Source organism: Carassius gibelio, chromosome B22, assembly GCF_023724105.1.
Source record: "Carassius gibelio isolate Cgi1373 ecotype wild population from Czech Republic chromosome B22, carGib1.2-hapl.c, whole genome shotgun sequence".
Classification (NCBI taxonomy): Eukaryota; Metazoa; Chordata; class Actinopteri; order Cypriniformes; family Cyprinidae; genus Carassius; species Carassius gibelio.
This window is the reverse complement of record NC_068417.1, coordinates 12,664,757-12,689,373: the sequence shown is the minus strand read 5'-3', so window position 1 is coordinate 12,689,373 and position 24,617 is coordinate 12,664,757. Positions and strand designations below refer to the sequence as shown.

The 24,617-nt window shown below is 37.2% G+C and overlaps 1 protein-coding gene across 1 annotated transcript; it reads right to left on the bottom strand.

The window, feature by feature from the left end:
- Positions 1-8,243: 8,243 nt before the first annotated feature.
- On the bottom strand, positions 8,244-19,867 carry LOC127987092 (SLAM family member 5-like). The gene is made up of 4 exons (XM_052589387.1): positions 19,718-19,867; positions 19,134-19,454; positions 8,993-9,295; positions 8,244-8,889 (listed from the first exon to the last, which is right to left on the bottom strand). Exons 1-4 carry the CDS (start codon positions 19,842-19,844, stop codon positions 8,738-8,740), a joined length of 903 nt encoding a protein of 300 aa, XP_052445347.1. The 5' UTR covers positions 19,845-19,867; the 3' UTR covers positions 8,244-8,737.
- Between the last annotated feature and the right edge of the window lie 4,750 nt (positions 19,868-24,617).

Sequence of the window (24,617 nt, the reverse complement as noted above, 5' to 3'; positions counted from 1 at the left end):
TAGATTGCCTGGGGGAAGAAACTGTTCTTGTGCCTTGCTGTTCTGGTGTTTGCGGCTCTGAGGCGCCGGCCAGATGGCAAAAGTTCAAAGATGGGGTGACTTGGATGTGAGGGATCCAGAGTGATTTTCTGAGCCCTTTTCCTCACTCTGGATGTATACAGTTCTTGAAGGGTGGGCAGGGGAGCACCAATAATCCTTTCAGCAGTCCGAACAGTTCTCTGTAGTCTTCTGATGTCTGATTTTGTTGCTGAACCAAACCAGACAGTTATTGAAGTACAGAGGACAGACTCAATGACGGCCGAGTAGAACTCTTTCAGCAGCTCCTGTGGCAAGTTAAACTTCCTCAACTGGCGAAGGAAATACAACCTTTGCTGGGCCTTTTTAACAATGGAGTCAATGTGATTGTCCCACTTCAGGTCCTGAGAGATGGTGGTTCCCAGGAATCTGAATGACTCCACTGCAGTCACAGTGCTGTTCATGATGGTGAGTGGGGAAAGTGCAGGTGGGTTTCTCCTAAAGTCCACGATCATCTCCACTGTTTTGAGCGTGTTCAGCTCCAGGTTGTTAAGACTGCACAAGACAGCCAGCTGCTCAACCTCTTGTCTGTAAGCAGACTCATCACCGTCCTGGATGAGGCCGATGACTGTAGTGTCGTCTGCAAACTTTAGGAGCTTGACAGAGGGGTCTTTAGAGGTGCAGTCGTTGGTGTACAGGGAGAAAAGCAGAGCGGAGAGAACACATCCCTGAGGGGCACCAGTGTTGGTGGAGCAGCTGTTTGATGTGAATTTCCCCAGTCTCACTAACTGTTGCCTATCTGTCAGAAAGCTGGTGATCCACTGACAGATAGAGCTAGGAACAGCGAGCTGGGTCAGTTTGGTCTGAAGGGCTGTTGGGATGATGGTGTTGAATGCCGAACTAAAGTCCACAAATAGGATCCTCACATAAGTCGCTGTTTTGTCCAGATGTTGCAGGATGAAGTGCAATCCCATGTTGATTGCATCATCCACGGACCTGTTTGCTCGGTAAGCAAACTGGAGGGGGTCCAGTAAGGGTCCAGTGATGTCCTTCAGATAAGCCAGAACCAGTTTTTCAAACGACTTCATGACGACAGACGTTAGAGCCACAGGTCTGTAGTCGTTAAGTTCTGCTATCTTGGGTTTCTTTGGGATGGGGATGATGGTGGAGCGTTTGAAGCAGGAAGGCACTTCACACAACTCCAGGGATCTGTTGAAGATCTGTGAAAAGATGGGGGCCAGCTGGTCAGCACAGATTTTCAGACAGGCTGGTGTAACACCATCTGGGCCTGGTGCTTTTCTTTTTTTGTTTTTTTTGACCTGGCGCACATCATCTTCACAGATTTGAAGAGCAGGAGGTGTGGAGGGTGGGATTGCAGGATGTGTTAATGGTTGTGTAGGGAGATGGTCAGAATGGGTGTTGGGGGTTTCAAATCTGCAATAAAACTCATTCAGGTCGTTAGCAAGTCGTTGATTAGCCTCAGTGCAAGGGGATGGTGTCTTGTAGTTCGTGATGGTTCTTAGACCTCTCCACACTGAAGTTGAGTCGTTGGAAGTAAACTGGTCTTCCAACTTTTTAGCGTAGGTCTTTTTAGCCGCTCTGATCTCTTTGTTCAGTGTGTTCCTGGCCTGATTGTACAAGACCCTGTCCCCATTTCTGTAGGCATCCTCTTTGGCCTGACGAAGATGTCTGAGTTTTACTGTAAACCATGGCTTATCATTGTTGAATGTTAAATAAGTCCTGGTAGGAATGCATATATCCTCACAGAAACTAATATAGGATGTTACGGTCTCTGTGAGTTCGTCCAGATCGGTGGTAGCAGCTTCAAAAACACTCCAATCAGTGAGGTCAAAACAAGATTGTAAATCCTGCTCTGTTTCGCTGGTCCATCTCTTTACAGTCTTTACTACAGGTTTAGCAGATTTAAGTTTTTGCTTGTAGGACGGTATGAGATGAACCAGACAGTGATCAGAACGTCCCAAAGCTGATCGTGGAACAGAGTGATATGCATCCTTTATTGTGGTGTAACAGTGATCCAATATATTACTGTCTCTGGTGGGACATGTAACATGCTGTCTGTATTTTGGCAGTTCACGGGAGAGATTGGCTTTGTTAAAGTCCCCAAGAATGATTAAAACAGAGTCCGGGTGTTGTTGTTCTGTGTCTGTGATCTGATCAGCAAGTTTCTGTAAAGCTGAGCTCGCATGCGCTTGAGGATGGATGTAAACACTGACCAGAATGAACGAATGAAACTCCCGATAGGCGAGATGGAGAGAGTGAGTGTAGGTTCCGTCGAAAGGTGACCTGCGTTGGAGGGTGAGCCGCGTCAGAAGTAAGTGTTAGGTTAGCAGTAATGAGGAAGTGGTCTGAGGTGTGCAGTGGAGCAACTGAAGAGGTGTCCACAGAGCAACAGTGCATGTAGATGAGGTCCAGTTGGTTGCCTGATTTGTGAGTCTCTGTAGTAGACCCTTGCTTGAGATCAAATGAGGCGAGAAGAGTTTTGAAGTCAGCAGCCTAGGGTTTATCTAGGTGGATGTTGAAATCACCAAGCAGTACCAGGAGTACCATCTTCAGGAAAGTTTGATAGCAGCACATCCAACTCCTCCAAGAAGTTTCCCAATTGACCTGGGGGACGATAAATGACCACAAAGTGGATTTTAACAGGATGGGTTACAGTAATAGCATGTTATTCAAATGAACCATTACCTGTAGGTGATGGCTGAAGATCAAATTTCCATTCTTTTTATATAAAGAGATCAGTACCTCCACCCCTCCCAGTGGTGCGAGGAGTGTGGGAACAAGTGAAATTAGTGTAGAGGGCTGCGGGAGTGGCAGTGTCTTCAGGTTTGATCCAAGTCTCAGTCAGTGCCATACTCAGTCAGTATAATCAAGTTTGGTCGAATCATCTAATGTGTGCATTCAGAGAATTATAAGGCTAACAATCGGTTGAAACTGTCTTTATGTCTGTGGTCTCCCAAGGTTTTAAAATTGTTTAGGATCAAATCTTCTAGTGTGTAGCCGGCCTTACTTGAATGTCCTAATTGAACTATGGCCTAATCCTGGCTTAGTCTAAGCCCTGTCTTTGAAACCAGGCCAAAAATCCTCTATTCTGTGGTGTCATTATGATTATTTAACTGCTTCCGATCGAGACGTAGCATCCAAAACTTAAAACATGTTTGATATTTACAACTCTTTATTGGGCCTATGACGTGATACCCGCGATAGCCAATTGAGAGTGAGCAAGTGTCACCTAATGGATTCTGTGTGCTTCTATAGCTGAAACAACAATACCACGAAAAAAAAAAGAGTACATCACTCATATGTTTTATTTACACAGTTTTTCACTGTGAAACAGAAAGCACACCAGCTGACAAAGTTTGATTGTTCTCCTTTTGTTTTTTGTTCTCTAGTCAAGATTGATCTAGCAAGTCTGCATGGGATTTTTTTCCTCCAATGATTTTTAAATCGGTTTAGATTTGACATTCGTAGTGTGTGGATGGCCTAAATCAGGAGTGTCAAACTGTCCAGCAGAATTTAGCTTCAACCCTAATTAAATCTCATTATGCGAGTGAAAGCACCTTTATCCTTTGACAGTAATTCGTTCATTTTAGAGTTACAGAATTAAAAACATCTTAAATTAGACTTGTGTCTGAGGAGTTGTAACATAAATAGGTCAGTCACATGGCATTATGACTCAAATGTCATGCTCCACATCAGCTGCATCTGAGACAAATAAAGAAAATTTAAGCTGTTGAAAATGAAATTTTTTTTTATTTAATTTTGCTTCACATTTGAGCCAAACCCATCTGTCACACAACAAGTTACATTAAAACTACTGGTTTGAGAAAATGTTCAGATACTGTGATGTGCCTTCAGTAGGCAGCACAGTTATTTTACTGAAAAATTTAGTTTTCATTATAGTAAAAATATACAGTCAAATATATAATAGCATTGTAACTTTTAGTTAATGGGGGGAAAATACTGTTAACCATTGAACAAATGCATGGTAATAGAAAAATTACAAATGAAAATCATACAGTAAAATATGCAAAGATATTATCTGAAATATATAGATTTTCAGACAAAAACTTAAAAAAAAAAAAAAAAAGTTTGATATAAGATTTTATTTTTTAGAAATGACTTCTGCTTCTCTGGAAATAATTGTTTTTTTTTATCTGCAGTGCAGTGTAAAAACATTGCATAACAAAGAGGACACTGACAATGTGCCAACAGACAAGATAGTAGCTTTTCATATGAAACAAAGTCTCAGCTTTCAAAATATATAAACTTTTTAAAGTTTACAGTAATTTTACCGGTGTGATTTTGCCAAGTAAGACATGTTCCTGGATTATCATCTTTTGATGATCCTAGATCAACATTACTGTCCAAAAATATAGACTTATCTAAATCCTTATCCCTAAACCTAACCCTACCCATAATTTATTCCTGAAATCAATGGGAAATGATAGGTGATTAACAAGAGTGTAAAAGGACCTAACCCTGATCATAAGCCTAAAACAGATATTTACTGAAAGGCAATCCCTTAGTTTTGATTGGTTGATTGGAATGTTGTTCCAGGATCATCAAAGATATTGATCCGGAACATGTGGTATTTGGTGAAATCATGTTCACCCATTATTAACTTTAGCTGCTAGAGCATCAAAGTGCCTAGAAAAGTAGTAGAACAAAAGGACATATTTGCAGAGCAACAGTCAAATTGCAATTCTAATATTTATGGCCATCTTAATTTCTTTGCTTTTCAAATGTTAAAACATCAAGCTTTTATTCTGGTAGAAAGCCAAAGGGAGACCTATTACGTTTTCAAAGAGTACGTTATTTCATTTTAAAAGTGACTCAAACCAAGTGCACTTGAAGAGAGTTTGTGTGACACAGTATTTTAGAAAAATTGAATTAAATTACAGTCTTTACAGTTGATGGTCACGACTTCTTATTGTGTTCTTACAGTCAATGATGCATTGCTAGAATTCATAAATTTAGCAGTCAACTTTTTACTTGCATTTGGCACAGATATTTATTGGACATACAGGCCAAAACTAAAAGACTGAAAAATTGATTGCTGTTTAAAGTGATCTCACACCTTGATTCTGCACTGTGTGAAGAAGTTTGATCATTTTCTAGTGACAACCCCTGCATACACCACTTCATCCTCTTTAACATTCTGTAAAAAATAAACCACAAGAAATAATAACAATAAAGACAAAACATTTGAAACATGAACAATTAATCAGATTAATATAATTTTATTTTAATAATATTGATCAGGTCCAGCTTCTTTGGAAACAGCATAAAATATTTTGATATCTCGTCGATACAAATAACTTAGACATGAATATATTTAAACAAATTATTTTACAGTGGACATTAATAACAAAAATGACAGAAATAAAGCATTTAGAGATAGCCAAAACCCAAGTACTTAATATAATGCCATGAGTTCAAATAATACTGATTTCAAATGTCGTGAAAAAATATGATATGATTTGTGTTTTTTGTTTAAATGCAGCCTTATTATAAGGTTGACTTTTGATATGTGATGATTATGTTTTTTTTCAGTTGTTTCAGAAAGTTTGAGGCTCTGAGGTTGCTTATTAAAAATGTTGCACAGTGATGTCATCAGCTGACACAGGAAATACTACATCATTGGCTCATCTTGAGCACTATAGAAATATGAACTAATTTTCTGGACCTGTTGATCTGTTATTCTTTAGTTGTCATGATGCAGTCAGTGTCTTGAATATTATGTGCTATTAGTTTGTGTTACTTAAATAATGGTCATGTAATTTTCATAAATAACAAATGGTATGTTATTCAATTGTTTGTGTTTGTATTAAAATGATCTTTCACATACAAGCACACAACTATAAATCTGACTGCTAAAATCATGCAGAGCTGCATAACAAATTCTTAATTAACTAACTTAATGTCTGTGCATTTCTTTTGTAGAACGTTGTTTCAGCATAAGAGATCTCTTCTGCATTGGTCACAGCTGTTTAAACAAAAATGACAGAATAATTAAAATACTAAAACTCAGTCTTATCTAGATCTTATGTACTTTGTATTTTATCTTATGTTATTAGCAGTTATTAGCTACATTTTGTTCCAGACATTTTCACTTGGATATACATCACAATAGGAAAAGAATAGAATAGTGCAACTTTTTTTTTTTAATAAGTTTTATTCAACTTTAAACAATTTTGATTATAATATTAACCATATTTTGTATAAATTAATTATTCAGTAATCAGCAATAGTCAAAAAGTTAATTGTTCAATATTTCAATAAACAAGTTTTTGCATGTGTGTGTGTGTGTGTGTGTGTGTGTGTGCACGCTCGCTGCAGTTCTACACTACATACATTTTAAAGATGGCATTCTTGTTCAAAGCTGTTAATACACAGAAATATGTTTAAAATATATATATTTTTTTTGCAGATAATTTAAAAATCAAACCCAGAGGAATTTTTAATAAAAGTAAGTAGCTGTGTTTTAGTATAGTGAAATGTAATATTCTTTAAGGCTCAACTGAAAAATTAACACAGAAATGTTAATTTGAGCACCAGCAGAGAGCTGGATCTTTAAACATGTTGAAATAAGTGTTGGGAATGCTTATTATTATCATTGTTTAGTTTTATTGGATCTTAGTGCTGCGTTTGACACTATTGACCACAACATTCTTTTGCATAGACTTGAAGACTTTGTTGGCATAAATGGAAGTGCATCAGCATGGTTTAAATCGTACTTATATGACCGCCATCAGTTCGTAGCAGTGAATGAACATGTATCATATCGATCACAAGTGCAGTATGGAGTACCTCAAGGTTCAGTACTAGGGCCGCTACTCTTCACGCTTTATATGTTACCCTTGGGAGATATCATCAGGAAACATGGTGTTAGCTTTCACTGTTATGCTGATGATACTCAGCTCTATATTTCTTCGCAGCCCTGGTGAAACACACCAATTTGAAAAACTAATGGAATGCATAGTCCATAAAAAAACTGGATGACGAGTAATTTCTTACTGCTAAATTCTGAAAAAACAGAGGTGTTAATTATAGGACCTAAAAACTCTGCTTGTAATAACCTAGAACACTGTCTGAGACTTGATGGTTGCTCTGTCAATTCTTCGTCATCAGTTAGGAACCTAGGTGTGCTATAGTGTTGCATGGTGCACCGATACTTCAAAACTATCATGATTCTCGGAAATTAAAAACGTCACGATGCCTAAATTTATTAGTATCGATACTTCAAAGAATGACTGCTTTCCAGATTTGTAAGAGACATATTTCATGTTGGTGTGTGCAACGCACGCTTCCAGTGCCTCCCTATGGACGTCTGTGTTTTTTCTCCTTATACACACAGCAAAAGAAACACTACAGCGAGTGAGATGCCTGCATTAGTGGCTTTACTAAACTGATTTGGCTTTTCTAAAATGTGTGCATAATCGCATTAAAAAGTTTAAATAAGTTGTTTAGATGAACAAAGCACAAGGTTTTCTTGCATAATTAACATTTTAATTGTTTGGTCAGACAGTTCATATATAATATTCACATTAATCGGGGATTAAATGTGGAGTTATGTTCTGTATGCTAAATATGAAAACGAGCGTATCTGCACAGCACATATAACTGCGATTTGTATCTGCTGATTGCTGATCGAGATTTACATGCTTGGCTCACTGACCCTGTATACTCATTCATTTCGTTCATAAACGAGATGTATCAGTTCAATTCATTCACAAATGAGAAGATCTCTCAATCTCGTTCAGTGAAGGGCGGATTCGTTCACTACATTCAACAAATCACATGCTCCGTCACATCTCGAGTAACTCTTTGACAGGATGAAAAAGTTCACAGAGCTGTTCACGAGCTGCGCATGCGCTGTTAATAGCGCCGAGCTCGCGCTTCTCCGCCAGGCGGCAAGGAAGTCGACCGGAAGTTGAAGTCGGCATATTAGCCCGGTCCTGTCCACACTGCACTGGCTCCCTATCAAACATCGTATAGATTTTAAAATATTGCTTATTACTTATAAAGCCCTGAATGGTTTTGCACCTCAGTATCTGAATGAGCTCCTTTTACATTATAATCCTCTACGTCCGCTACGGGCCAAAAATATTTGATAATACCTAGAATATCAAGAAAGGACCTCCACAGCCCTGAAAGACAGCGGAGACCAGGACAACTAGAGCCCCAGATACAGATCCCCTGTAAAGACCTTGTCTCAGACGAACACCAGGACAAGACCACAAGAATTCTTCTGCACAATCTGACTTTGCTGCAGCCTGGAATTGAACTACTGGTTTCGTCTGGTCAGAGGAGAACTGGCCCCCAACTGAGTCTGGTTTCTCCCAAGGTTTTTTTCTCCATTCTGTCACCGATGGAGTTTCAGTTCCTTGCCGTTGTCGCCTCTGGCTTGCTTAGTTGGGGTCACTTCATCTACAGCGATATCATTGACTTGATTGCAAATAAATGCACAGACACTATTTAAACTGAACAGAGATGACATCACTGAATTCAATGATGAACTGCCTTTAACTATCATTTTGCATTATTGAGACACTGTTTTCCTAATTAATGTTGTTCAGTTGCTTTGACGCAATGTATTTAGTTTAAAGCACTATATAAATAAAGGTGACTTGACTTGTTTTGTGTGAGTGAGACAAGTAAAGAGCTATAAAAAAGGTGTTATTTGTAATAACACTTTGTATCACTTGCCATGTTGATAGGTTTTCTTGTGTTTCCAGTAGAAGCAGAAGGTCCCGACTGCAGCTACAATCAACAGAGATCCAGCAACAGCAGAAACCAGCACTATCAGAGACACTGAAACTTGCGGATATGAAGGAAATTGTTCTGTAACAGCTGAAGAGAGAGAGAATAATGTAAGTGGTTGTGTCAGTCTGATCTATATAAAAAAGAGAGACATCAGGTCAGTAAATGATCACTAATGTCAGTGCTGCTGTACCTGGACATGGCTGACAGAGTTGAGTGATGTCCAGATGTGTGGTCTGGTTTGTGATGGGATTGTTGATCACACAGCTGTAGCTGTTTTTCTCCTGATATTCCACCTCCAGAGGTAGAGAGAGACTGATGCTGAGATCAGACACACTGATGCTGGACAATAAACTGTTTCCTTTGTACCAGGAGAGAGTCACATGACCCACATTCACCACTGAACACAACAATGTACAATTCTGCTGTGATGATGATGAAGATGATGAGTATGAACAGTTTGAAGAGTTACTGATGACAGGAACAGGCAGACGAGCTGAAAAAGAAGGATCAGATTTTGCATCTAACTCAAAATAACTGCTTTCAACAGATCAATCTTTATTCATAAACCAATTAATTATGCATAAAATTTGAATTTTGTTTTGATGATGATAACACAATGATAACACAATGACCACCTGTTTGGTAGCCATTTAAGCATGACCAGGCCAAACAGGCTCTTGCAAAGTATTGCCAGTTCCTCTACCCTATCGAACGTTTCCATTGTTTTGTTTTGATTGCTATGTGCATGATTTATTGCCTGTTTCTCTAGATTTTGTCTTTTGGATTTCCTTCGTGCTTGTTTGCTGGTTTGACTGATTACTGTGATTTTGACTTCTTTGCCTGTAAACATGACTCTGATTTGCATCGGTGTTCTTCTTCAGTTCTCTCTTCACAGCAGTTCAGTCAGTGTACTGTTTGAGTACATGAATTACGGAAGGGAGTGTCAGCCACATGAAAAAAGTTAACAGCTTAAGTCATTTGTCGATTAATGCGCATTGGAGACATGAACCATTTAAAACTATTCAGTTCGATTTGGTGAACTGGTTCAAAAAGTTCCGGTTACATCGAGTGATTCGTTCACGAACCGGATATCACAAACTGCAGTGTTTTGAACTCTCTCACAACAGACACGGAAGAGAAGACAATGCTGAATAAAGTCATAGTTTTTGCTATTTTTGGACCAAAATGTATTTTTGATGCTTAAAAAAATTCTAACTGATCCTCTGATGTCACATGGACTACTTTGATGATATTTTTCTTACCTTTCTGGACATGGACAGTATACTGTACACATAGCTTCAATGAAGGGACTGAGAGCTCTCGGACTAAATCTAAAATATCTTAAACTGTGTTCCAGAGATAAACAGAGGTCTCACAGGTTTGGAACGACATGAGGGTGAGTTATTAATGACATCATTTTGATTTTTGGGTGAACTATCCCTTAAAGGCAAACCATCAAAACTCAAATGGACTGAAGAACAGTAAGGCTGATGCTCTATCCAGACATGATCCTTCAGCTCAGGACATCTAGGAATTTCTTTGTCTATTACAGTACTCCTTCTGGTGGCCATCGATGACCAAAGATGGGGTAATTTATGTCAAGTCCTGCCAAACTTGCACTTAATCCTAGACCCCCAAGGAGCTGCCTTCTGTGCTCCTTCAACCATTACTGAAACCTGAGTGTCCTTGGTCTCACTTGTCTATAGACTTTATCACAGACCTGCCACTATCCAATGGTTTCACCACCATACTGGTAATTATTGATCGCTTCTCTAAAGCCTGTCATTTGATCCCTCTCAAAGGTCTCCCCACAGCCATGGAAACAGCTCAAGCACTATTCCAACATGTTTTCACAGTCTATGGTTTGCCTGGGGATATTGTTTCTGACAGAGGAACCCAATTTATCTATTAGGTTTGGAGAGCCTTCTAAAAGCAACTGGACATCAATATAAGCCTCACATCAGGATACCATTCACAGTCAAAAGGCCAATAGGAAAAGTTGAACCAGAAGATTGGCAGGTATCTCAGAACTTATTGTAGTTGTGAATAGAACAGGTGGGTAAAACTCCTTCTATGGGCTGAGTATGCTCAAAACTGTAATGTTAATAATTCTATAATGTCACACCAGCAGAGGGAGACCTCGCCCCTAACTGGTACCACTCCTTCTGCTGCTTCTGTGATCACTTCACTTTCTGTGATCACTTCCGCAGCCATTTAAGCATGGCCAGACCAAATAGGTCTTTGCGAAGTATTGCCAGTTCCTCTACCTTACAGAGCATTTTCATTGTCTTGTTTTGTTTGCTATGTGTATGATTTATCGCCTGTTTCTCTGGATTTTGGCTTTTGGATTTCCCTCGTGCTTGAATGATTACTGTGATTTTTGACTTCTTTACATTTAACATTTAATCATTTAGCAGACACTTTTATCCAAAGTGACTTACAAATGAGAACAATACAAGCAATCAGACCAATGTGAGAACAACAACAACAGAATACAAGTGCCATAACAATTCTCAGTTAGTCTAGCACAGAACCCATAGCAAGTTTTTTTGTTCTTTTTCTCAAAAAATAGGATAGACAAGAAAAGGTAAGTGCTACTATTAGTTGGTCAAGTGTTGGTGAAAAAGAGGAGTCTTTCGATGTTTTTTTTAAATGAGTAAAGACTCAGATGTTCAAATTGAGATTGAGAGGTCATTCCACCAGCCGGGCACAGTCCAGGGAAAGGTCTGTGAGAGTGATTTTGAACCTCTTTGTCGCCTCTGGCTTGCTTAGTTGGGGTCACTTCATCTACAGCAATATTCACTGTAAAACCCGACAAGTTAACTTAACTCAAACCGTTTGAGTAAACAGATTGCCTTGATTTAAACCATGTAAGTTTTAAAACTTTGCATTCAAGTAATTAAGTGATTAACTAAGTGCTGATTGAGAATTAGTGATGAACAGCTGCTGTTAACAAACAGAATCACTGAAGAAAAGAGAAACACAAGAACTACTACAGCTGACTTCAGACACAGCCTTAGATGAAATCAACTGAAATAAAATACATGAAATCTCTCAAGATCTGGTTAAACAACCCCACAAACAGCATCACCAGCTCCACTTATTAATAACCAGACTGACTTTATTTCTGTCAGACGTCTACAGAAGATCTTATTGAGAATGAACTAAGGTTTAGATGTTGATTTATTGTTTCATTTGAAGTAACCATGTTAGAGATCAGTGTTTGCTTTAGTTGGGCTCTTGACCCTTGACTTCTGTCTTAGTCTTTTCTCTGGCTGTTATAACTGTGTGTTTCTAAAACACATTTGTTGTAACTCAAAAGCCCAGAAGAAATGCCATCAGGTGTTAACCTGTATCTAGATGTAGGTTGTTATACTTTATATTGGTATAACAGCCAATTATATATATTATTATGCAACTGCTAGGAGTCTAATCTCTGATGAAATATGGGTTGTGTAATAAAATTGACTATAGTAAAAGTGATTCTTAGAGCCAGTGGTTCTGTAATAATCAGTTAATACAAAGACTTTCCAAACAGTGTGGTCTTCTATGGTGTCAGTTAGTCACACACAGACATCAATAATCAGAATATGAAACTCAACAATGGTGACCATAAAAGAAAAAAAAAAAAATGCTGCAGAGCATGCTGGGAGCCATGGATGAGTTTTGTACTACAATAGTACCCAGCATGCATTGCAGCATGTTTTTTTGTCACCATTGTTGAGGTTCATATTCTGATTATTGATGTCTGTGTGTGACGAGCTACTGGCATAGAAGACAAATGTATGTGTACAAAATGTTTATGAAATCATTTTTATATTAACTGATAATCACAGAATCACTGGCTCTTAGTGTATTTTTTATTAGGTCCACTTCTACTAATTACACATTTGTTTAATCAGAGATTAGACTCTGTATAGATCAATGTTTGTGAATAATAATGAAAAATTATCATCACAGCTATAAAGTACAACAATCTACATGTAGGTACAGGTGAACACCTGATGGCATTTCTTCTGGGCTTTTGAGTTACAACAAATGTGTTTTAGAAACACACAGTTATAACAGCCAAAGAAAAGACTAAGACAGAAATCAAGGGTCAAGAGCCCAACTAAAGCAAACACTGATCTCTAACATGGTTACTTCAAATGAAACAATAAATCAACATCTAAACCTTAGTTCATTCTCAATAAGATCTTCTGTAGACGTCTGACAGAAATAAAGTCAGTCTGGTTATTAATAAGTGGAGCTGCTGATGCTGTTTGTGGGGTTGTTTTATCAGATCTTGAGAGATTTCATGTATTTTATTTCAGTTGATTTCATCTAAGGCTGTGTCTGAAGTCAGTTGTAGTAGTTCTTGTGTTTCTCTTTTCTTCAGTGATTCTGTTTGTTAACAGCAGCTGTTCATCACTAATTCACAATCAGCACTTAGTTAATCACTTAATTACTTAATTGCAATGTATATCTTCTTTCAATGAACTCAACTGAATTAAGTTCAGAGTACTCGTAACTATTAGTTTTTTGAACTTAAACGGTTTAAGGCAATCAGTTTCCTCAAACGGTTTGAGTTAACATAACTTGTCAGGTTTGACTGAGGCTGTGTCTGAAGTCAGCTGTTGTTCCTTTCTCTCTTTTCTTCAGTAATTATGTTTGTTAACAGCAGGTGTTCATCACTAAAGCTCAATTAATCACTTAATCACTTAATTGCAATGTATATCTTCTTTCAGTGAACTCAACTGAATTAAGTTCAGAGTACTCATAACTGTTAGTTTTTTCAACTTAAATGGTTTAAGGCAATCGGTTTCCTCAAACGGTTTGAGTTAACATAACTTAAGGATATCTGTTTACTCAAACCGTTTGAGTTAAGTTTACTTGTCAGGTATTACAGTCAAGGCAATCGGTTTACTCAAACGATTTGAGTTAAGTTAACTTGTCGGGTTTTACAGTGTTGTTGACTTGATTGCAAATAAGTACACAGACAATATTTAAACTGAACAGAGATGACATCACTGAATTCAATGATGAACTGCCTTTAACTATCATTTTGCATTATTGACACACTGTTTTCATAATGAATGTTGTTCAGTTGCTTTGACGCAATGTATTTTGTTTAAAGTGCTATATAAATAAAGGTGACTTGACTCTTTGGCACCACAAGGCACTGTCTACTTGCAGAACGCAAGCTTCTGGAGGACGCAGAAATTTGAACTAGTGAGTTTAGGTATATTGGTGCTGTACCAGTGGTCGTCTTGTAGGCAAGCATCAGTACCTTGAATTTGATGTTAGCAGCTACTGGTAGCCAGTGTAACCTGATGAGGAGTGGATTTACATCAGTTTTTTTTGGCTCATTGAAGACAACCCTTGCTGCTGCATTCTGGATCAGTTGTAGAGGCTGATAGTCCATGCAGGAAGACCCGCCAGGAGAGAATAACAATAGTCCAGTCTTGAGAGTACAAGAGCTTGGACAATAAGTTGGGTGGCTTGCTCTGACAGGAAGGGTCTAATCTTCCTAATGTTGTATAAGGCAAATCTGCAGGACCGGGTCATTGTAGCAATATGGTCTGTGAAGCCTCCTGGAAGGAGTTATGGTTGACAAACCCAGCTGTATAGAGTAGTTGTGATGAAACAATGGGTTAGCTGGAACAACCAGTAGTTCTTTCTTAGTAAGGTTGAGCTGAAGGTGATGGTCATTCATCCAGCTAGAAATGTCACTCAGACAGGCTGCAATGCAAGCAGCTACCGACGGATCATCTGGTTGGAATGAGAAGCAGAGTTGAGTGTCATCAGCATAGCAGTGATAGGAAAAGCCATGCTTCTGAATGACAGATCCTAATGACGTCATGTGGAGAAGAGAAGTGGTCCAAGTACTGAGCCTTGAGGAACCCCAGTAGCAAGAAGTTGTGACTTAAAAACTTCACCCGTCCAAGACACCCTGAAAGATCTGTCAGAGAGGTAGGACTTAAACCATAGGAGTGCAGTTCCAGAGATGCCCATCTTTCCAAGTGTAGACAGTAGAATCTGGTGATTAACTGTGTAAAAAGCAGCAGAAAGATCCAGCAAAATGAATACTGAATATTTGGAAGCTGCTCTTGCCAGTAGCAGGGCTTCAGTAACCAAGAGAAGGACAGTCTCAGTTGAGTGGCCGCTTTCGAAGCCAGATTGGTTGCTGTCCAGGAGGTTGTTCTGTACAAGAAACATAGAGAGTTGGTTGAACACAACTCACTCAAGTGTCTTTGCAATGAATGGAAGAAGGGATACCGGTCTGTAGTTTTATAGAAGTGCTGGATTTAGAGATGGTTTCTTAAGCAGTGGGCTTACCCGAGCCTGCTTAAATCCTGAGGGAACTGTACCACAGTGAAGAGAGGTGTTGATAATGTGAGTAAGTGAAGGTATTATTGAAGAAGAAATCGCTTGAAGGAGGTGAGTGGGAATAAGATCAAGTGGACAAGTAGTAGGATGACTGGACAGGATAAGTTTGGAAATGTCTAGGAAGTACCATCCTCAGAAATGTTTGATAGTAACATCCAACTCATCCAAGAAGTTTCCCAGTTGACCTGGGGTACTTTAAATGACCACAAAGTGAATTTTAAAAGGGTGGGTTATAGTAATTGAATGTGATTCAAATGAACCGTCAACTGTAAGAGATGATTGAAGATCAAATTTACATTCCTTTGAGCTAAGTATACCTCCACCCCTCCCGGTCGTACAAGGGGTGTGGGAACAAGTGAAATTAGTGGAGAGGGCTGCGGGAATGGCAGTGTCTTCAGGTTTGATCCAAGTCTCAATTAGGGCCATGAGGTTGAGACCGGAATGAGTAGCAAAAAAAGAAATAAAATCTGCTTTGTTAACAGCAGACTGGCCGTTCCAGAGACAAACTGGAATAGAGAGTAAAGTAGTAGAGGTAATAGATTTTTGGGGTATGCCTGCCTCCGAAGTACAGTGCATGATCTCTGAGTGTTTGTAGTAATAGTAGAGATGTGAAAGCACATAGTAAGAACAAGTGACATAAATAAATATTAGAACAAGCTATACCTAAAGAAAAGAAAGGGGAGAAAAACAATACTCAAGTGCTTTGTTGGTGTCCTTGCTCAGCAATGTTGTTTTCGTCAATGATGACGACAATGAAATGATTTCGTCGATGCACCTTTTTTTATGACGATAACGCAACGATGACTAGCTAAAAATGGCTCTAATGTGACTAAAACATGACGAGACGTTTTCAAGTTTTCGTTGACAAGACGAGACGAAATGAAAATGATTATAAGTCTGACGTTCACAATGCATGTCATTTCTGCCTGTTTTGGAGAAGCACCCGGCTGCAGCCTGCAGATCGAGGCAGGGCTGCACCTGGGGCGGGGATGCACGTACTTTTAAATGCGCACTTGAGCAGTGCAGCACACTGTGACTCCATGTTGCTTTGAGCACATCATTCTGAACCCGCGATGTGCATAGGCGCTTTATGCGCTCTGTTTTGAAGCGTTTCATATTTTCATGGTTTTGCGCATTGAAAGATTATTAAAAGCCTATATTTTTATACCTAGCCTACACAAAACATTTAAAATGAGTATAATTTAATTGTATATTATTTGTGTGTAGTGTACTTTTTTGACCATACATGTGTTTGCATCCCTGAATGTTTGTGTCACTTTTATTAAACAGGGTTGTATGATGTTTGTGTTTACAAATAATATGCATCTTGTTGTTGCACTGGGAGACAAGTTGAAGCACAAGTTGTAGAGCATAAGTATGTGTTCCTCAATAGCTTATATTTTGGGCATGTTGTTCATTGCACTTTAGCAGTTTCTCAAATAAAGCCACAATTGCCAAAGTAAGAATGTTTTTATTCCTGGCTTTTTTTGGAGTAAAACAGTGATTCCACTGTTACCACTTTATCTGTTTGTAATGTTGTAGTAGCTCAAAGTTTTTTGCTGTTTAAACTTTAAACCATTCCTTTATAACTGTGATTACTGGTGAAAATAGGCAATGTGCTGAAATTTTAGAAGAGCATAAATTCATGGAAAAATAACTTGAAATATGTGGATAAAAGGTTTCTGCCCAATGCGACCATGAAGTACAGCTTGGCAGCACTGCATCTCCATCAATGAGAAAGTCTAGTTTATTATGCAAAGCTTTTAAGGTTAACTGTTGATTTATGAATTGCAACACTCGTTAAAACCTGTCAAACCTAAGTCCATTTCCAATACTTTTTAATCTTAATTAATTTGTTAAAGACTACTTTTTTGTTTTTTTACTAAAATTCACTAAAACTTGACTAAAACCTTTTTGCGTTTTCGTCGACTAAAACTTGACTAAAACTATCAGGTTTATAAGTGACTAAAATGTGACTAAAACTAAAAAGCATTTTCATCCAGAAGACTAAGACTGAGACTAAAACTAAAAGGGCTGCCAAAAACAACACTGTTGCTCAGTGGAGTCGCGGAGGTAGACTCAATGGTCTTTACACTTCACACGAGGAGGCTTCACACGAAGGCTGCCGTGGTGAAACTAACCACTTTTATATTTGCCGGAGTACCGGTTATTGAAGTCAGCTGGCCACGCCTTACTATTTAGCAGCCCGAAATTGGAGAGTCACGCCACTTCAGCACGTATTTACCATGGTAAAAAACACAGTAAATGAAACATTTTCCTAGCAACAATGACCTGCACTGTAGTCTAATGAGAAAACCAGGCAGAACACTTACAAACTGCTGTCCTTTTCTGTTTGTGGACTGTTTCTTCTAACAAGAACTTCCAAAACAGGTAAATAAGTACTTTAACTGGCTTTGGCCAAACCTTACTATTTAGCAGACTGAAACTGGGAAATCCCACAATAGGCAAACATGAGAAAAAAAATGCCATTTCAGCACGTATTTACCATGGTAAAAAACACAGTAAATGAAACAGCTTCCTAGCAACGATGACCCGCGCTGTAGTCTAATGAGAAAACAAGGCAAACCACTTACAAACTTTTATGTTACTCGACTGTTTCTTCTTCTTTACCTGTGATCTGATTTCTGCCCCACATCTTGGATTATTGAACTGTTTGCTCATTAAACTTCTGCAAATGGATTCTAACACAGCCTCTGCCTTACCCTCATTACAGAAAACATAGTGCAGTACATCAAGTTTCCCCAACAGGGTATTGTGTATAAAAAAAGTTAAATGAAAAAAATAAAATAAAATGAAGAAAATATTACATCTATATACTAAAAAGTTATAACTGAAAGAAAATTACATATTTAACTGTTTGGTTACTAATATTCTGCAAAATATCTTCTTTTGTGCTCAACAGAAGAAAGAATCCCATAAGCTTGCAACTTGAAGATGACTCGATGGCACACTTACCAATTTTGGGTGAACTTTCCCTTGCATAAGCAGTTTTAGTATTGTAGTTTTGAGAAGACTACAAGGACTGCAGTTTTATAAATAATGTAAACATATTTGCATACTATTCTATGTAAATATGTAAAATATCACATTTTATGAATGGGCACATATTAAGTCAAATGGATTAACCCTGACAAAAGTCCTTGATATTAAATTAATTATATTATTATTTTTTTTTTTTTATATATATGCGTATTTAAACAATTATCATGGGCAGGCTACACCCATGATTGTTTATTTACTTATTGAGCAGGTAAATAAACAATGCAGGTATGCAGGTATTTTCAATCTTAGAGGTGTGTTAGTTAAATTATTATTATTTTTTAGGCCCATAGTATTCAATGGCTGACTGTAGTAGGTGATTTCATACAATAATGTAAATGTAAACTCATTACTTGTCTGAATTTAAAAATTATAAATTTACTAGTCATAAAAAGAACAAGGGTCCTTGACCATCTAGAATGAAACACATCTAGAACTGCACGGAGGGGCCTCAATATTTTGCTCCTTACAAGACATAATGTTATAAAAGGAAGAAAAAGATCCCATGTGTCAGCTATTTATCTTTCAACTCTTCCTTTTGTGTGACTGACTAAAGTTATAGTAAACTGCTGCCGTCACTTAAAAACTGGAAATTCCCACCCCCAATGGCAAAAGCAGAAACAGAAGTGGGGCGGTAGACCATGGAAAGCAAATCCTTTGGAAATCTTTTATTTGGTTGGTTGTTTGCTTGCATGACATTCAGAAATAAAACATGGGTAAAATTTAGGATAATACTTACAAAAGGAAAATTACAAATATATACTGTGGCAACTATTGTTTCTGGTGGGCTTTAAATGGGTTAAATAACTAGGAAAATCGGAATTAAATGTGCATCTCAGATATATTTAGGATACATATACTTTAAATCTTTAACAAACAAAATAAACCAATATTTAACTCACCATAGACAGTGAGATTGAATCTCTTTCTCACAGTATTGGTCTGTAGTTGATAGAGCCCAGTATGTTCAGTTCTGGTGTCTGTGATGATCAGAGATCCAGTTTGATGATCCAGCTTCAGTCTGTCTCTGAATCTCCCACCAAGAACATCATCATATATAGTGACGCTGCTGGTCATTACATTGATTTTAGCTATTAAAATCTTGTTATATCCAAACCTCCACAGAATCATGTCATCGTCCATCATTTCAGTAAGACCAGAGTCTAGAGTGACTGAATCTCCCTCCGTCACTGACATCACTGTAACTGTATCAGCAAACACACCTGAAAAACACAGTTTTTCACAAATTAAGTGTTAAATAATTTTATGGTGGCTCAACTAAAGATAGTTTTTACGATTTAAAAGTCAAATGAAAAACAAAAATGAGAGCAGCACAAACAATGTAATGAGCAATAGATTAACAGACAGACAAAAATGAGAAAACTGGAATGCTGGAAAGAGTAAAAAACACAATTTAGAAAGCTAAGCTCCTCGAAACAAAATAGATAAAAGAACTAAAAATGCATATAAAACAATTCTAACTTACCGACTAGATGCCACAAATACAAGTGGATCAAAATAACAACATGAACCATTTTCTTTAAAATTACAACACCGGTCATTTCTGCATTTCTGATAACGGACTGCTTCGTCATGAACAAACTAGTGTGCATTTAAATCCAGCCCTAAAAGGGAATTAGCCAACCTTCTGTGTTCTTTTGCACTCAAGCTGTGAGCATATATATATTACAGCCACAGTATATTCACTGAAACATTATATTATAATGTGTGTGTGTCTTCGGTTTAAGGTTTTTGTATTATATCAAATATGTGAATTCACACCCAACTTGGCTGACTTGACTTGGTATCATGAAACCAGAGCATGGATTCCAAGAGTTTATATTTTGTTTTAGACTTTGTTTATGTTTTTATAACCATGCATTTTATTTCTGCACATTGCATTTTTATGTGCGATAAACAGTCACTTTTGTCATAACTTTTGCAGGTTCTATAACTGTCAAGTGTTTTCTTTAACTGTGCGCTCTCACACACTTGAAAAAGATAGGTCTCACTATTAGAAGAATTAAACTGGATTCCACTCAATGAATAGGCCTTGTGAATTTCTTTCATCCATTTATTGGCTTATAGCATTAAGCTATGTAGGTGAAAAACCTTTAAAGATACAAACATTGTAAAATCACCAACAAACCCAATACAATGCATAACTTAACAGATTTAAAATGACTCTATTACTTTTTTTACACAAACATCAGTAGCTTAAGTTAGTGAACCATGAATTTAAACCATGAATATTTCACCAGACCTACTATATTGCACAGTTGTTAAATCTCACATTAAAGCTGGTAGATCTTACCCAGCTCAATAACAATGCATTTAAATATCATTAGCTTTACATTTTTAATACACAATAAATAGATCATATTAACTTTAAACGCATGTGTAGTTTAATTTACTGGATTCTAACACAGAGACTATGAACTAACCTGTGCTTTTAACCATATTTGCCATTTAATAATCAAACTATTTGATTTGATTTGATTTGCCTTTATTGTCTCCTGACGGAGAAATTTGTTTTGGGCATTCGGGATAACAGATACACACAATATACATATAACACAACATACTTCCCCTACACATAATTTACCACCAACCCACACCCCTTATTTATTCTTATTTAATATTTTAATAGAAAGTGGTACAAATGAACATTTAAACCTATTCAGTCTACAGTTTGGTAACCTGTACTTTCTACCTGAGGGCATCATCTCATACTCTCTGTAAAGGACATGATTCGGATCATTAGTAATTTTTTAACTTTGTTTCTTCACCGCCTCCTCAAAAAGCTAATTAAGAGTGGTCGGTGGCACTCGTCCAATTATTTTTCCCGCCCTTTTAATCAATGTTTGGAGCTGTGATTTTAATTTAACTGACAGGTTACCAAACCAAGCTACCATACCATATCGGACAATAGACTCAATTGCTGCCTTATAAAATAGTAACATAATATCCTTGTCAACACCATGAACTCTTAGTTTCCTTAAGAAATGTAGACGCTGACATATTCTTGAGGAAACATACTCCACTTGATTTGACCACTGTAACTTTTTGTCTAATTGAATCCCTATATATTTATATGTTGTTACTTGTTCAATCGGTACTCCTTCAATTATAATAGGGCTTTGATCGCCTATAGACCTAGGGTCAAAAATCATTTCTTTGGTTTTATTAACATTAAGGAGCAAGTTATGCTTATTGCACCACTTAACCATCTCCTCTATCTCCTGTATGTAAACACCAATGTCTGATTTGTTGTAGAGTAAGCTAAGTATGGCCGTATCATCTGAAAATTTAATAATACAATTATTCCTACCGATAGTTCTGCATTCATTTGTATATAATATAAAAAGTAAGGGCAAACTTACACAGCCCTGAGGGGCACCTGTACTTACACTAATCATATCAGAAAGAGTGGAGTTAACTCTCACCTGCTGCTTCCTTTCTGTCAAGAAAGAGCCATACCATTTAACAATAAAGGGGTTCACTTCCATCTGCTGTAGTCTACTTCACATTATCTGCGGAAGAATACAATTAAATGCAGAACTAAAATCCATAAATAATAAACGAACATAACCTGATGGATTTTCCAAGTGCTTTAAGATGGAATCTACAGTTGTAATTAAAGCATCATCAGTACCCCTGCCATTATTATAGGCAAATTGGTATGGGTCCAAAAGATGCTGTACCTCACTCCTTAACTTACAAACCATTATACGCTCTAATGACTTCATCACTATAGATGTCAATGCTACTGGTCTACACAGCAAAATCCCCAGTGTTAATTTAACACTCTGAGTGTGGATTATATAAACACTGAAGCAGTGTTAAAAGTAACACTGAAGCAGAGTTGAAGTTAATGAGATAATTAAGAAGTTAATTGGGTCATGATTGAGCATTATTGAAGACACCTGATGTTAACAAGCAGAATCACCAAATGAGAAAATCACAATTTGTGTGTCACCATTATAGTGGTCAATGTTTGCTTTAGTTGGGATCTTGGCTTGTGAATTTTTAAATTAAAAGTTTGTCTGTTAAGCCAAGAGCAAAAGTCATCGGGTGGTGATGATTATGTTTTAATGTAATCGTTGCTTGACCTTAATCACTGAATTCTTTTACAGTCTCTTCTCTTCTTATGGGTCATTATTGATTGTAACCGCTTTGATTAAACAACGAAAGAGTCTGTATTTTCTATACATTTTGTAGGCATCTCTTGTGATTCTGATTTTTTTTATTAAAGAATTTTAATTTTAGGCACACACAGATAACAAGAATCAGCGTATGAATCTCAACAACGGTGACAAACAGCATAGCCAGATAAACAGATCTACTCTGAACATCACAAAACTAGATACTAAAAATTCACATAAAAACAGCAAAAATAAAATATAGTTAGAATAAAAAGTTAAAAAGACAGATCAGCTCATAATTTATTCATGCCGCAATGCATGATGGGAGCCATGGATGAGTTTTTATTTGCTACAACATGTTTTTTTGATGGTCACCGTTGTTGTGATGCTCACGCTGATTCTTGATGTCTGTGTGTCCAAACTAAATAATTTTTTCTTTATGTAGAACTAAGTTTTAAAAACATGTCATATTATGGCAAAAATGCTGGATCACTTTTTTATCCATCTAATTTATGTACACAGTAAAGAAACCTGAACTCAGGCATTCAGGTCAATCCATGACAATTAGCTCAAACCACAATCAACACCATAAGATTGCCTTTGCTGTGGTCTGTCTGTACGGTATAACTGAGTTATCACAGCCACACAAAAACTAAAGTTAATAACTGAAGGGTCAAGATCCCAACTAAAGCAAACATTGACCACTATAATGGTGACACACAAATTGTGATTTTCTCGGTTGGTGAATCTGCTTGTTAACATCAGGTGTCTTCAATAATGCTCAATCATAACTCAATTAACTTCTTAATTATCTCATTAACTTCAACTCTGCTTCAGTGTTACTTTTAACACTGCTTCAGTGTTTATATAATCCACACTCAGAGTGTTAAATTAACACTGGGGATTTTGCTGTGTATAGTCATCATTTTGCTGTGGGCATGATTTTTTGGGCAACGGAATGACAATTGATGTTTTCCAGATAGTTGGAATATTACATGTATCCACAGAAAATTGAAATAAGGGGCACCAAGCCGGAGTTAGTTCATCCGAGAATGTTTTCAAAATAAAAGATGAAATTCCATCAGGTCCACTAGCCTTATTACTATTCAGCTTTTTAAAAACTGCAGTGACATCTTTCGGGTTAATTATTATTCTATCCTTTGTTGGGTCACATGGTATTGACATAGATAGCTCTTTGCAGCAGGTCACATTTGTTTCACAATTCAAGTCAAAACGTTTATAAAATATGTTAAGATCATTAGCCTTATTCAAGTCATTCTCCATATTTAATTCCCTCTTACTAGATTTCATATTAGTCATATCTTTCAATTTGTCCCACAATTGTTTTGGGTTATTCGTTAAAAAGGCTTCCCTAACTCGTTTACTGTGTTCCTCTCGTGCCCTCTTCAATTCCCTCCTCAGGACTTTTTGTATTGATCTCAGTTCCATCAAATCATTATTCCGAAATGCTTGCTTTTTCCTCTTGATCAGATGTTTAATTTCAGGTGTTATGTAGTCTATTTTGTATTTATGTAATTTAGTTTTTTTAATCATGTAGTCAGAGAATTTAAGTCATGTATACACAATTAACTCTAAGCAATATTTCATAGCATTTAAAAGTATCTAAACAATCCAAATCGTGAATTACCAAAGTTAAACCAGGCAAATTAAATTCTTAAACAAAATATACAATATACAAAGAGATTTTTACCCACTATAAAACCACTTCATAAATTAAAGATATGCTACTCAAACCAACAGCGCGATATACAGAGCTCCATTGAATGATGCATTCATTTACTCTGATAGCGGTTACTATTTCAGCATGCAGGAAACACGCAGCCTTCTTTAACAATCAGAAAAAAATTCACCCATCATGACATGAGGGCCTAAAGTAGAAGGCTGAGGATTGATTATTTCAGGAACCTTGTCTCAGGTCCATTGTTTCTGTGTTACCTTAGCGATTATATTTACATTTAAAACAATAATTTTGTATTTCTCTTGAGCAACGGTCCTATTATGTGCATATAAATATGTCTCCTGACAGTTGACACCTAAGTGGTTCCAATGTTGTCAGCATTAAGGCTGTGAATGATTCAGTATAAACATTTTAACCCACGCTATGAAAACCCCTTCTAATGCACAACATAGGTGTCAAGTTATCTAGAGATTCTCAGCCTCAATGTCTGCCCAAACTTGAACAAGGCTCCAATCAACTTCATAGGATGCATGGAATAACTC

Excerpts from the sequence above, each read along its gene's own strand:
- LOC127987092 (XM_052589387.1), bottom strand. The coding sequence starts at position 19,844 with ATGCACACTAGTTTGTTCATGACGAAGCAGTCCGTTATCAGAAATGCA. Across the intron at positions 9,296-19,133 it reads ATTCAATCTCACTGTCTATG|CTCGTCTGCCTGTTCCTGTC; the intron begins GTGAGTTAAATA and ends CTTCTTTTTCAG. Across the intron at positions 8,890-8,992 it reads ACTCTGTCAGCCATGTCCAG|CTGTTACAGAACAATTTCCT; the intron begins GTACAGCAGCAC and ends CTCTCTCTTCAG.